At 37.5% G+C, this 16,015-nt stretch overlaps 1 protein-coding gene across 1 annotated transcript in view; it reads right to left on the reverse strand.

Annotated features, from left to right (window-relative positions):
• abcc1 (ATP-binding cassette, sub-family C (CFTR/MRP), member 1) overlaps window positions 1–13,115 on the reverse strand; it is a 74,192-nt gene extending 61,077 nt beyond the window's left edge. The window contains exons 1-2 of the mRNA XM_044099786.1: window positions 12,925–13,115; window positions 6,061–6,237 (exon numbers count right to left, since the gene is read on the reverse strand). Coding sequence (XP_043955721.1) covers window positions 6,061–6,237; window positions 12,925–12,972 — 225 coding nt within the window. The 5' untranslated portion in view covers window positions 12,973–13,115. The remainder of the gene's footprint in view (window positions 1–6,060; window positions 6,238–12,924) is intronic.
• Window positions 13,116–16,015: the final 2,900 nt, after the last annotated feature.

Consider the following 16,015-nt stretch of genomic DNA (forward strand, 5'->3'; position numbering starts at 1 on the left):
ACTGTGTCAATCCAAACATGCTGTCTAAGAGCATATGGTCTGAATTAGGACACCATCAATATAGTACCAATTTCTTCTACTATTAAACAGAGTGAAACAATTGTAAAACATTTAAAACTCATGCCAATCTTCCTAGAAGTGGGCCAAAGCAAAGCAGAGAAGTATTTAAGAACAATTGAACCTTTTGTTTAATTGTTTTTCAATTGAGAATCGATATATACTTGTTATTTCATTATTAATTTTTGCGTGAGATTCATAAAATATAATGCATCAATTTTTTGGTATTTCGGGTACTCAACTGATTTTGAGATTTGTTTTTGTAACGTCTTGTGTAATACACTTTTCTGCTGAGAAGATCTGTCCCCCCATGTCAGATGCACCCAGTGCAGCCAAAGAGGTGCAGTGACAGAAGTCTTTTTCAACTTTTGCCATGTTTAGTTTAACTTGTGGTTATCAATCATCCACCATGCTGATTGAATTTAGGGAGTACTAATTTTTAAGAGCGAACTGACTGCAATTTTCTGACCGATGGTCGATCTTTAAAGAGAGGGTGCTTTCCACAGCTGGAGACACCTTAAGAAAGAACAGTCAGACATGACTGGCGGAGCAGGAATCAAATCGGATACCCACAAACTGTGGGATGAAATCCCATCACTGTCAAATTAGCTAATTATTTAAGTACCACGCATTCAAACTCTCTAGAGACACTTGTTTAGTGCAGCATAAAACAAGTTACTGACGGTAGAGATGTGGTAAAGTCATTGGGAAACTACAACAAAGTTGTCTCGATATTAATACCACAAATGTTGACCAGCAGTTGCTTCTTCATCAAAATCTTGTTGTTGAGATGGAAATAATGAATTTTATTTTATTCATTAGCTGAAGACAGTAATTAATCTGGGATGCATATTGATTATAAAACAAACCAAGTTAAGAACACAGATTGCATCGAGGAAAGGCCACAGTCCCCTCTACTTTCTGAGGCAGCTGAGGTCCTTCAACATCTGCCGCACTTTGCTCAGGATGTTTTGAGTCTGTGGTTGCCAGTGCTATCCTGTATGCTGAGGCAGTGGGCTGAGGGTATAGAGGACACCAACAGACTGAACAGGCTGATCTGCAAGGCCAACTATGTTGTTGGAGTGGAGCTGGACTCTCTGGAAGGAGTGTCAAAGAGAAGGATTCTGTCCAAGATGCAGGTCATCTTGGATGATGAGTCTCATTCACCAACAAATGTGCAAAAGGATACAAGTTCTTCCACAAAGAATATATCCACAGCTATCAACGTAAGAAAAGACATAGCTTAGCAAGCTAACTGCTAGCTACAAGATGTGAACTACACAAACATGGTAATGAAGCCTAACTTAGTTTGATATATTATGTGGAATATTGAAGATAGACATAGTTTAAACTTTTCAAATATATTTTGACATTCTGAAATGTATTTGCCAGTACAGTTTGTGAAAATAAGAATGCTAGAACTTAGTTATGAGATACTAGATGACGCTTGATGTTGAAATTATGCTTTACTTCTGCAGCCTGTAGTGTCAGATAATGTCCAGGGACAGCTAGTTGTCAGAGCTCGATGCTTCAGATCCACATATATTACAGTAAATTGCATATACTGTCATATACATGATCTTAAAATAACAGTACTATAGATATGTACACAATTTATTCCTCCTTTGATTGTGTCACGCAGTCATTTAGGTTCCTTTCCCACTTGTATTTTATAAGTGCCATATAAAATTTGTTGTAATGTCATTATTACTTGTGTCAAATATAATTTCTCTCATAATTTGTTTGGAAAATGTATTTTTGTAGGCAGTAAAAAAAAAAAAATACAGGCTCAACTGCTGCCAATTAGTTTTATTTGCAAGTTGGGTAAAAATCTAAACTGCCAAATCAGTCCCATTATGTCCTAACAAATTGCTCACCCATCCCTTTATTTGTTCTTTAGTTTGAAATCTTTCTGTGTATTTCTTGTAAGGGGAAACATCCTGAACCTGTCAGCGACGTCACTGACAGGTTCAGGATTGCAGTGTTTGCAGTGTTGCAGTGGAAGCCCAAAACTATGGGGAAAAGATATCAGCACTCTACACTTTACAGAGCATACACAGGTATACCTTTTGGTTTATATTTTTGTATCTATGTTTCCTTTGTCAAAACCTATTATGATTATTATGATTTTGTCACTGATGTTTGTAGGCCCACTTCCAGATCCCGACATTCTGGCATCAGGAGAAAAACTACGCCAGCTGCAGTCCCAACCACTTATGGCCCTTGGTCTTTCAAATTTGGAGCTGGTTCCATCCAGATTTGGGCCTGTGCCACAGGGCTCACCAATGTCTTATCAGTGCCCACCAGAGAAGTCATCTGGCAGCATCATTCTGCACCACATGGCTCCAGACTTCCCTTTTCTTCCTTTGATGCTGGGTAGTCTTCCGAATATGTGCTTTGTGCCCACACTCGGTCAACTTATGCATCTTCAGTCTCTGCAAGTGTCACTGGAAATATCTTATGAAATAGAGGCCAGAACAAGAGAGCATATACAGTGGGGCAAAAAAGTATTTAGTCAGCCACTAATTGTGCAAGTTCTCCCACTTAAAAATATGAAAAAGGCCTGAAATTTTCATCATAGATATACCTCAACTATGAGAGACAAAAGGAAAAACAAAAATTCAGAAAATCACATTGTCTGATTTTTAAAGAATTTATTTGCAAAATATGGTGGAAAAGAAGTATTTGGTCAATAACAAAAGTTCATCTCAATACTTTGTTATATAGCCTTTGTTGGCAATGACAGAGATCAAACGTTTTCTGTAAGTCTTCACAAGGTTTTCACACACTGTTGCTGGTATTTTGGCCTATTCCTCCATGCAGATCTCCTCTAGAGCAGTGATGTTCTGGGGCTGTTGCTAGGCAACATGGACTTTCAACTCCCTCCAAAGATTTTCTATGGGGTTGAGATCTGGAGACTGGCTAGGCCACTCCAGGACCTTGAAATGCTTCTTACAAAGCCACTCCTTCGTTACCCGGGCGGTGTGTTTGGGATCATTGTCATGCTGAAAGACCCAGCCATGTTTCATCTTCAATGCCCTTTGTGATGGAGACCAGGGGCTCCATCCCTATTAATTGATATTTATTTATAGAACAGATACTTTTTGTTTCATTTCTGTATTTCAGTTGTGTGTTGTGTTAATTGGGGTTTACCTTCCAGGTGTGTCTCCTTAGAAGGGTGGAGCATACCATGTGAGCCAAGAAGGATAATGCTCTAAAGTTATATTAAGTTGGATTTAATTTCTTGATTGACTTTAGGATTAGTTGTTTCTAAGTTGCATGCATGTAAATATTTATTTGTACCATTTATTTTGTGTTGAGTTTGTAAATAATTTATTGTTGTTTGTCACCCCTTCACCTGGTGTGGGTGGAAGTGGCCAAAAGATAAAGCCAGCTGCTGTGCTTTGCAGAGGAGAAATGGGTGTCGGTGTATGGGTGAACTGCAGCACCAATAAAACTTATTCCACCAAATCTTGTTGCGTTGCCTCACCTCCTTCTAAAGCAGCGCCGCCCTCGGAGAGTGACACCCTTGCTGATGGAAGGAGGTTCTCACTCAAAATTTGACGATGCATGGCCCCATTCATTCTTTCCTTCACACGGATCAGTCGTCCTGGTCCCTTAGCAGAAAAACAGCCCCCGAACATGATGTTTCCACCCCCATGCTTCACAGTAGGTATGGTGTTCTTTGGATGCAACTCAGCATTCTCTCTCCTCCAAACACGACGAGTAGAGCTTTTACCAAAAAGTTCTATTTTGGTTTCATCTGACCATATGATATTCTCCCAGTCATCTTCTGGATCATCCAAATGCTCTCTAGCAAACGGGCCTTGACATGTACTGGCTTAAGCAGGGGGACACGTCTGGCACTGCAGGATTTGAGTCCCTGGCGGCGTAGTGTGTTACTGATGGTAGCCTTTGTTACTTTGGTCCCAGCTCTCTGCAGGTCATTCACCAGGTTCCCCCGTGTGGTTCTGGGATTTTTGCTCACCGTTCTTGTCATCATTTTGACCCCACGGGGTGAGATCTTGCGTGGAGCCCCAGATCGAGGGAGATTATCAGTGGTCTTGTATGTGTTCCATTTTCTAATAATTGATCCCACAGTTGATTTCTTCACACCAAGCTGTTTACCTATTGCAGATTCAGTCTTCCCAGCCTGGTGCAGGTCTATAATTTTGTGTTGGGTGTCCTTTGACAACTCTCTAGTTTTGGCCATGGTGGAGTTTAGAGTGTGACTGTTTGAGGTTGTGGACAGGTGTCTTTTATACTGATAACGGGTTCAAACAGGTGCTATTAATACAGGTAATGAGTGGAGGACAGAGGAGCCTCTTACAGAAGAAGTTACAGGTCTGTGAGAGCCAGAAATCTTGCTTGTTTGTAGCTGACCAAATACTTATTTTCCACCATATTTTGCAAATAAATTCTTTAAAAATCAGACAATGTGATTTTCTGGATTTTTTTCCCTCCTTTTGTCTCTCATAGCTGAGATATATCTATGATGAAAATTACAGGCCTCTCTCATCTTTTTAAGTGGGAGAACTTGCACAATTGGTGGCTGACTAAATACTTTTTTGCCCCACTGTATAAGAATAAGAATTATTTTCTGTATTCCAGCTAACAGAATGCTTCTGGACAGAATTAGTTTGTAAAAAATGTAAATTTTCTTTAGTTTTGTCTTTAAATTTAAGAGCACATTGTTGTGCCACTGTTCAGGTGTACTTTTGAAGTGGACATGTTAAGTGCAATTTGAAATATGAAATTTAAAATATGATACAAAAAAATACCTTTTTGTGTTTATTTGATTCATATTCAAGACACTTTGACAAGAATGACTATGTATTTAATATATATTGACTATTGACTATCATTTGTTTACATTTTTGGTTGGTAGTGTGCCTCGTGATTTCTTTCAATGAAAACAATGTACCTTGGCTCAAAAGAGGTTGAAAAACACTGCAATAGACCATACAACACTCAATGTCTTTAAATTTAAGTTTGCTCTTGACTCACTTGTAGATTTATAAATTCACATACAGTATGGATCTATACATTTATAGATTTACATAATCTATAAATCTATAATCTATACTGATTGAACCGATGTAGTCGTGGTATTGGTATGCCCATACATTAAGCTGACAAGTTGAGGGGGTTTTCATACCTCTTGAACTTTTCCATAGTTTGTCACATTACAACCACAAACATACAGTACAGACCAAAACTTTGGACACACATTCTAATTGAATTCATTTAGAAAGTGTGCCGAACCTTTGGTCTGTACTGTAAATATATTTCATTGGGAATATATTTATGACAGAGCAACAAAAAGTGGCATACAATTGTGCAGTAGAAAGAAAATTATATACGACTCAAAATATATTTTACACATAAAAAACTGAAAGGTGCTGTGTGCAAAAGTATGTGAAATTGACATGTATTTATAAGTATTTGTAAATCTTTCAATAGAAATGTCCTTTAGGCTCACCATTGTAGATCTTGGATGTTGTTTTTTTTTCAACTCAAGTAAAAGATACTTTAAAAAAAAACAGAGTTCCCACTGGTATTTAGAAAAAAATTCCATTACTTTCCTATGACTCTTCATGACCTTCAGTATAATTTTCCATGACCCACGTACAAAAGAAAGAAAGAAGCATGTATGACTGAAAAACCTAATCCCACCAAGTTGATCTATAGCAAGCATGTAAAAGTGCAGGCAGATAGAGAGGAAACCTACATTACAAAAATGTGGAAATGAAGCCCACACAGACAAGTATGAATTAAAAAGTGTCAATATAGTGACTGAGCAATCATATGATAATAATGTCATAAACAAAAACATATTAGCAGTATGCAAACACAAGATTGTACATGTAACTATAGTTAAAAAAGGTATTTCTAACTAAAGTTGAAAAAAAAAAAAAAAAAAAAAAAAATAAAAAAAAAAACTTTTAACTTTAGTTAAAAGCAGAGCAGAAAATAAGACCAAAAGCTTTGATGATCACTCACAGTTTTTGCTTTGTTGAGGTGACTTATACATATGTAGCCACGGTCATGACTGTTGAGGTAGAGGAGGTAGATGGGGGCACACATCCACAGGTAAAAGCATGGCACCCACACCAAGACAGTGTTTTGGAAACACCGAGTTAGGTCTGGATTAGATGTGTTCCACGTACTGTTCCAATCCTGCCAGAGACAAAAGGATTGAAAAGGATTGGAAAAGGGCATGGTAAAACCAAAAAGCAGTGAAAAGTTTGGTTATGAATAAGTAGCAAGGGAAACTATTAATAAAGATGGTCGTCTTGATCAAAATTAACAAGTCAGCACACCACCTGATTATCAGGAATTAATAGCCTAACAGCTCTCTGTCTCTCTCAGTTTATGAAGAAAGGAGTAAATTTATGCACTGGCATCAATTTGGGTTTTGGGGTCCTCAAAGTATTCCTTGTAGTAATGCTGAAAACTATTTAACCAATAAGCCTTAGTTGTACATAAAAAGAAAAAAAAAAAAACACTTGCATTGATCTCCTCCTCTCTCAGCTATCACTGAAGAACAGATATTATCCTTCACCTGATTTTTACTTGTGCCATTCTTTTTGTTGTTTTTGTGCCAAAACAACAAAAAGCAAATCGATGCTAAGTCACATAGTGCTTACCCAGCAGATTTCTTATCCTCATTGCATCCCAGAGATTGCAATGAGGATAAATTACCTCTGAAGTTAACATACAAAACTTGCTAGATGTTCAAACAACCAGTCCAAAATACAGACATAACAAACATTAAGCTAGGCTTGCCCCAAGTATTCAGTCAACTGATTATCAATGCTGTTTTCCTTAGTTTTGGAAGATCTGTGATTGGCCAATACTTGCATGAGAAGCTGAGTCATTGTTTGGCAGTTAATCAGGACAAAATACGTTGTTTTTTTGGGCTATTTTGTCCCTATATTTTAGTTTAATTATATTCTGTTTTTATTATTAAACTTTTCTAAATAGATTTTAGCGATACTATGAGGGACTGAAGCTGTGTAATAGCCGTGCAATATTAGTGTATATTAATCATATCCTATCATTTCAAGAACACAATGACCTGCGCAGCTCGGTGGACACATTGTGGCTGCGCTGCATTTGATAGTCTGTCATACAACATATTGTAAAGAAGGTTCAACTTTATTAGACCTTAAGCTTGGTTTTGTATTTTTTAGTTTAGTTTTCCGAGCCTAAGTTAGGTCAGTAAATGCAACGCAGTTCGAGAGAAAAGGCTAGTATCGCGAGATTCGATGTTAATGTTCTGTTGTTGTTATGGCTCTCACCGCTCACTGCACGGACATAGCGAAGTGCTGTCTGTGCCAGAGCTAGTGGCCAGAAGCCACACGGTTCTTACATGAGAACAACTCGGTCGTTGCAGTTCATCTGTTGCTGAAAGAACTAAAGTTCATGGAAGAGATCTTTCTTTTTTTGTCGTGTATCGTCACCTACACAAACGCCTCCGTTACCCTGGAAACCAAAAGTGTGACAGTATTAATGCGCAAAAACAGTTGCGGTGATCTGTATTGTTTCCCCTGTCTGTTACTGTTTTATTCTTACAATAGGGTGACCATATGTCCTCGATTTCCGGGGACAGTTCCCGTTTTAGGTGACCTGTCCCCAGTGTTGGTATAGTTACTTTGAAAAAGTAACTTTAATCGGACTACTGATTACTCCTTGAAAAAGTAACTTAGTTATATTACTGACTACTTGATTTGGAAAGTAACTAAGTTACACTAAAAGTAACTTTTTAGTTACTTTCAGCAGCTGCTAACAACAACGCTCCGCCTCCTGTGAAAATAACATTGATCTTTGCCAATACTTTTTTGTAATTTATTTTATAATGGTAACATCAACAATGTGTCTCCACTGATAAGGTTGAACTGAAGAGGAGATTGTAGAAAAAACAGTACAAAAAAATAAAAAACCTGAGTAATTTGTGTGGTCCACTGTTGTCTGGAAACTCTAAGAAGGATTGTAAAGCCCTCCCACCCCCCACCTTCAGGTTCTGCGTTCTGACCCCTGCGTTTGGTCTCAAAGCTCAGTGCCCAGATCTCCTCCTGCAGCTCCACAGCTCAGATGGCTGCACAGATTTGTGACACTTATCGTAATATTAATAATTAGAATGGCGTTAAATTGCCATTATAATCATTGCCAACTACGGACACGTTCATTCGTGGCTGTTTTCACGTTTATTGCGCTGTTCATATTGGTCTCGATGTTTGCAGTTTTCTGGAGCGCAACGCGAAGCTCGACGTCATTCAGAGGTAATATATTAACTTGACATTAACAAAGACACAGCGGGACGGATCATCCGGGAAATGATGGACAAGGAGAGACTGAGTAAGACTCCCTTAATGACAGACAAATTCTGGGATTTATTATGAGTCTCTGCTTATTTCCAAACCCAAATGAGCAACTTCACGTTCAAAAACGAGCCCAAAAAGGCGCAACCCGCCACTCATTAAATCTGCAAGCAACTTTAAAAAAAATGAAGCCCAAAGCCGTTTATAATTATCGGACTTGGCGACAGAAACTCAAAATAGTTCCAGTTTTTCCACCAACAAAATGCGCATCTCCCTCCATTGTTTACATTTCTGTCGCATAGAGACGTCGGTCACTCGACAAGACGCGCAGAGGAAATACGATTAAATAACAAAAGAAGATAGTAACGCAAAGTAAATTTTGATAAGTAACTGTAGTCTGACTACTCGATTTGAAATAGTAACGCGTTAGATTACTCGTTACTGAAAAAAGTGGTCCGACGTCAGTAACGCGTTACAAATTAACGCGTTACTGACATCACTGCCTGTCCCCGGCTGAAGCCGTCCCCGGAAAAGTCCCCGATTTTAGTGTTTTATGAATAATTTAAAAAAAGTTTCCTAAAGATCGTTATCACGGTACCCGGAGACTCCATATGGATGGGAGTAGAAAGTGCGACTGAGCGTGTTGCGCGCACTACTGTTTAGTTGCTCGCGCTACTGTTAATGTTCCAGAGAAGAACAGCAGAGCCAACAGCCAATAAAAATCAAGAAGAGCCTCGCGTGCTGAGGAGAGCTCGAGTTTTGACCAGCTTCGAAGGGGAGCTGACCTGATACTGTATGTGTTAATCAACGTGTTTTGTTTGAACTGGGCTAATCCTTAATCTTACCGTCATAAAGCTTTGGTTCACTGTAAAAATAAAACTAAGCTTTTCTTAACAATCACAACGAAATGAGAGTACAATGAACAGCTACGGAATTAGCCAGAGTTGGAAAAATAACAGAATGGTAAAAATAAACTTGAATAAGCATGAACTGAAATTGATGAGGATGGAGAGATCATTTCTTCTGTTCGTTTTTAGTCCAAACAATTTTCCGTGTTTTGATTTTAATATAACCCATGTTTTTAATCCAAACAATTTAAAATGCCAATTTTAATATGGCATTTTTGAGATTTCATCAGCTGATGAAAAAGGCTCATATTTGTACTCGGACTTCAGCCTGGAGGCTCAGTCCGGCTGAAGTCACTTCACTCATGTCGTTGTTTTGGCCTTTATTTTGTCTGAATGTTGCCATGTTCCCTAATGTGTCCTCCATCCATTCATTTTCTTTACACCCTTGTCCTTAATGGCGTCAGGAGGGTTGCTGGTTCCTCTCCAGCTACGTTCCGGGCGAGAGGAGGGGTCACCCTGGACAGGTCGCCAGTCTGTCACAGGGCAACACAGAGACATACAGGACACACAACTATTCACACACACACTCACACCTAGGGAGAATTTAGAGAGACCTATTAACCTGACAGTCATGTTTTTGGACTGTGGGAGGAAGCCGGAGAACCCGGAGAGAACCCACCATGCACAGGGAGAACATGCAAACTCCATGCAGAAAGACCCCGGGCCGGGAATCGAACCCAGGACCTTCTTGCTGCAAGGCAACAGCTCTACCAACTGCAGCCCTCTAATGTGTCCTTTCCTCTGTTTTATTTTATTTCGTTAAAAACTGTGGAGTACTCACTTTTAACCCAGAAAAGGAATTAGAACAAACTTGGAATACAGAGACTCTAGTTTATTAGTCACTCTTCAGCTTACATTTTAGAAAGTGTAGTACTGCCGAAGTAGATCAATATTAGATTATTATGCAGAAAGACTCCTATTATTGCAACCCAGAAAAGGAATTACAACAAACTTAGAATCCAGAAAAAATTCTCCCACAACATGAACATTTAGTTTTTATTATTACTTAGAAACTGTGAAGTACTCGTTACTTTTACAAATTTAGAGCATACTTGAAAGTCCAGAGAATACTCATATTTACAGTATCTGGCAACCCAGAAATCCAGAGGATACTTACTTACTTACACTTATTTAGCAACCCAGAACAGGGATTAGAACTTGGAACCCAGAAAAACTACCTTAGTAATTACTTTTTAGACTCCTATTCTCCCAACCCAGAAAAGGAATTAGACCAGAGGACACTTAGTTATTCTTAATTACCAACCCTGAACTGGAGTATCTAGTTTATTTACTTTGGATCAACATTATTACCGGTAGATTCTTTTTCTTCTTTTGCTCTTTCTTTTGGTTTGTTATTTTGTTTGTATTTCCTTTTAATTCTTGTAAAGCACTTTGTATTGCCTTGTTGCTGAAAATGTGCAATATAAATAAAATTACCAGTACCTTTACTAAGACTTTACTAGAAAGAGTCCGGATCCTCATCTCAAAATAACCAAATTCTAAAAGAAAACAAATCTAATTTGATTTATTAAATTGTACATTTTCAGTATGTCATATACAACCTAATGTTTTTGGAGGAGATTGTGATTTGTCTGTTTGAGAATAGTGGCAGACTGATAAAAGATGATGCAGGAGGAGAATATTCTGATAAATATATATTTTCTATGAGGAAAATGGGAAAACTGACAAAGCTGAAGAGAAAGATGAAATATAAACATATTATTTATTATCTTATATATTGCCTTTTAAGTGTTTCTCTTTGTTATCACCTGTCACCAGTCTGTTGCCCTGTGTGTTTCTCAGTTTTTCACATAATCTTTTCTGCTCTTATTCTATCCAGACCTCTATGATCATGTGGCTGATGGTTCTTCAGACTGAGGACGGTTTGCAGAACCAGAGATGAGCTCATGTTGGTGGACTTCCTGACCAGAGTTCACTCATCTCAAACACACACAGTGTCCTTAAATATCAGCTACATAACTTTACACACACACCTCATGTATTTTTGGACAGTTTATGTGTCCATTCATGCACAACATTCACAGGTGGACAAAGTTGTTGGTATCTTCTGTTAATGACTGAAAAAGCCACAGTGGCTCTGAAACAACTTGAAACCAACAAAAGTAATAAATGAAAATTTACTGAAAATTAACCAATAAAAATCTGACATTATTTTGAATTGAGGTTCAACAGAATAAGAAAATGGCAGACCAAGATGACTACTATTCTTTTAGTTTGATACTGAAAAGATTATTCTGAAACTTAAGGTCCACAGGACTGGAGTCGGTCTCTCTGGCTGTGGCTGCCGGAAGAAAATTGACAAATTCAAGAGAATTATGATATGAATGGTTACTAAAAGTTCAGAACAACCAAGTCCAGAAAGCAAAGGTGAACTTCAAGGTCAAGGTGGACTTGATGTGAAATGACCAAGGAGGAAAGCAAATCATAAAAAAGTGAGGCTGAATTTACCACACAGGTTCTGAGAGAAATGAGACCAAAGGTGCATCAGCTCTTTGGTCACAGACACAAAAATGCTAATAAGTTTTAGCTGCCATCATTTTAATTGAGCCACAATTTAAAAGCAGTGTCTGACTTTCATCAGTTTGTCAGTAAACAATTTTTTACTACTTTTGTCAGTTTCGACATACTTCTGTTACCACTGTGGTGCTTTTTGTTCATTAACAGAAGTACCAACTATTCATGTACGCTCACTTACAAAGAATGTACACAATTTGCCCCCATGTATCCAGTTTTAATTTTCTATTGCTTTTATTATTATTACTAATAGTATTATTACTACTGTGTGAAGAGATGCGCTCCTGCTTTTATATTTGATTTTTAATGTTTAAATATTAATAAATATGTAAACTGTAACTGTCCCAGTTTCTTCATTTTATTTTGATAAATTTGCTTTTTTTCTTTATCGCCAATGTCCCCAGATTTAGTCTTGGAAATCTGGTCACCTTATCTTACAAACACCTTTGTATTTAAAACATTTTAACAGGTAGGATATTCTAGTAAAAGGATTAGTGCATACATCTACAGCTTTTCATTTTAAACGCGTAGAATATTCAGATAAAGGAAGTGATCTTCTTGTGGTTTTGTCATGTATATAAATTGTTCCAATGCTAAGCTAAGCATATCTCCTAAACTTCCACTTCAGTCCCGTCACTCAAATAACGTTATCCAATATATTTAACATTAACACAACCCGCTGTAGTTTCTGCTTGTAAGCATGACGGCAGCAGTTTTGGACGCATAGCTATCTATTGGTGCTACAGTAGGAAAATCACAATAGTGTGCGTGCGTGTCTGCGTGTCACGTGCCTGGTTCAGTTGCCCAGATCAGGTTAGTTACATCATAAGCTTCAATCTCTCTTATACTGGCACTACATTAAATTCTGTTAATTAAAGTAGTATATAAACGTAAAGACTAAAGTAAATGGCTTAGAGTAGCTGCGTTCTGTGACAAAGACCAGCATTGACTCTGTCAGGACAACCCAAATCAAACTTCCCGGGGCCATAGCTACAGTCTGTTAGCATGTGCAACCCGGCGGCTAACGACTCGCTAACGACAGCCGACCGGCCGCAGACGACTTTAGACAGGAAATAAAGAGGGAACGAAAAGAAACTTACCCAAAACGGATCCGAACTGTCCGCACTGCAGAACCTTTCCAGTCCCATTCGCCGTCACGTTCAGCTCCCCACAGTTTTTCTTAGTTTTTTTTTATATTCAGCAGTTGTTTTGTAACCAGAAGGTAAACCTAATCTAAAGGTACAGCAGAAGGTTGTTGTTTTCTCATTTCTTCTTTTTGAGTAGTGAGAAAAGCAAGGTGCTGCCACCTACTGTCAAAAAGAATATGTATTACCGAGTATATCTTTTCAGGTTTTGCCCGACTATCCAACTGCAGTGCACCAAGACAATACGTCTTAAACTTTTTGACTTCATTGTTTTCGTTTATTTGAATTTTCCACAAGAATTAGGGGGGGAAACAGCCTCAGGGAAGACACATTATTTGTCTTTGTTTTGTAGTTTTTATTCTACTTGAAAATAAAAACGGCAAAAGTCTGCTATCAAGGTAAAATACTTGTTACTTCACACTGTTGTAGAGTGTGCACAAGCACAAAACTGGGGCACAGTTCCTGGTGGAAATATGTTTCATAAACAATAAAAACACAAACAGAATCCTTCAAGGTAATAGTGTACTTAATCGGCTACTTTGTCCCATTCCTTCATATCTGCAATTGGAAATAGATCTATTAAAAATGTGTTATTATGTTATACCACGGGGAGTGGATATAGGGGGATTGGTAAACAGCTATATCACTGTAGAGAAAGGTTAGATAGTCGGGGTCCAGTTGCTCTAAATTTTTGTACCCAAAACTCCTCTGACATTCCCTCACTGTTCATAAATAAAAGCACTTTCTGTTACATTCATTTTTGAAAATCTATATGAACGATAGATGATTAACATAACTCATTATGTTGTAATCATGTCTTAAATTTGAGCGTCTTTGCCATTTAGAATGGTTTTTTTTATTTAGATTTAGGAAAATATGAAAAAATATCTCAAGCTCGGAGAGATGAAGATGCTCCAGACCAGTGCAATATCTAATGGGGTGTTATTATGTTACCATGAGTTGATATGGTGACAAAATTTTAAAGACTGTTACTTTTTATGTCACTTTTTATTTTATTTATTATATTTTATTTTTGTGTCTTCATGAAGCAATTTGTGATTTCAATGTCTGTGATAGGTGCTATGAACTTACATTTTACCAACTTTTCTCAGAAAAATATTGTACACTCAACAGAAAACTATCACTTGCATTATGGTTAGTGGTTAGCTCACACTAGATTCTACTCTGCAGTAGAGTTTGAGCTCATTTGGATGGAAAGACTTTCTGAATCTCAACATTGTGGATGGAGAAGCCACTGAAGGAGATGCTTGGTGCTGCCAGAGGGCCATGCATGGAGTGGGAGATGTCAAGAAAAAGATGACAGCTTCACAACTATTCTGCTTTCACTGACCTTCACAGGGTTTCATAGGGGAGGGCACCCTATTATTATTACTATTATCTTTCTAAAGAATAAAATCCAAACATCATTGAAGTTTGTCATTGCTGACAAAACTTGAAAGAGATAATGCAGTATATAAATACATATACATATCCTCATCACACCACAGGTCTTTTACCATGTCTCATGACTGCCTGGATTTTGCAGGTGTACTTCAATATGCATCTGTGCTTGTTGATCTGCATTTATTTTAGCTACTAATACGTAAGATCTTTCACTTGTTATATTTTTTCAAAAGCCGCATTGTTGCGCTTCATTAGGAATTGGCATAATCTACAAATCTGGTTGAAAAATAGTTGCTGCAGACCTCTTACATAACTGGAAGGGCAGTCAACAGCAACAATTCTTTCATAAATTTAAACCTGTATTTCTGTTCTCCAAATTGCAAAGCATTAGAAATGTATTGGTTTTATGATAAAATTAAAAACCTTAAAATTATTTAGATCTTACATTAATAAGGTTTTTGGGACTTCATTTTTTCACCTGTGGAATATTGGCAAGATTAGGAATATCCTGTAAAGGAGTAACACTAAAAAACTACCGTAGTCCATTTGTTTCTTCAAGAATATACTACTGAAATTTGTTGCCATCAGGAAATCCACAAAATTCAGGTATTAGCCTTTAGCTGATCAAAAACAGCTGATGAAAATTAAAAAGAGAGATTATTTTTCTGCTGTTTAAGCTTCTCTTCATTGATAATGTTGATGTTAAATCTAAAAAAGAATTTAAAATTTTCCTTCACACAAATAAAACCATTATTAATCAAGTTCTAACAGAACAATTCACTTTCATACCACAAGTTTGCTAGTGGTTTCTAAAGGTTCTAAAAGTAGAATGGCAGATCTATTAGTTATCAGGCTCCTCTCCTGTGAAACCACCTCCCAGTTTTAGTCTGTGAGGCAAACATCCTATCTACTTCAAAAACTAGAATTAAAACTTTCCTTTTAATTGTTAGACTGGCTTAGTCACTTTTTCGAGAAAGTACTCTTAGACCAGTGATTCTATATTTTGTGTACATCTTCTGTCTTTTCAAACCCCTAGTTGGTCAAGGCAGATGGCTGCTCACACCGAGATCCTCAAGCTCCCACTGATTGCTGCCAAACACAATGCATTGTTGCTACATTCTCGTCCACAAGTTATCAGAAATCTGATAACTAGATCATTATGAATTTACATATTCAATAAATTAGAATATATGTTCCAAATGAGTCTTGTCAGATTAAAAGTACCTTTTGGGAAAAGTATGTTAAACATACTTTTCATTAAGCACACATCTCTGATTTTACAAATAGATTTTTGTTGGTCTGATGTAATATTCAAATTTTAAATGTCGTGTTCAAAATGTGTTCAAATTAACAGGTGTGATTTATAGACTTTCAATAGGGCTTTGGAGAGACCTTTGGAGGGGCAAGGGCTCAAATTTAAAAAGGGGCACATTGAACAAAATCTCAAAACAAAATCTTGTACAACAACAACAACAACAACAACAATCCATATTAATCAAGAGTCTAATATTTTTTAAAAGGTTTTGTTTGCTCTACTGGCCTTTATTTGAAAGTAGTTTGACACAAAAGAGGGTAATGAGAGAGGGGCAGCAAAAGTCATCAGGCCGGGAATCATACCTGCGACCACAAGGACTAAGGCCTC

Source organism: Gambusia affinis, linkage group LG19, assembly GCF_019740435.1.
Source record: "Gambusia affinis linkage group LG19, SWU_Gaff_1.0, whole genome shotgun sequence".
NCBI classification, from domain to species: Eukaryota; Metazoa; Chordata; class Actinopteri; order Cyprinodontiformes; family Poeciliidae; genus Gambusia; species Gambusia affinis.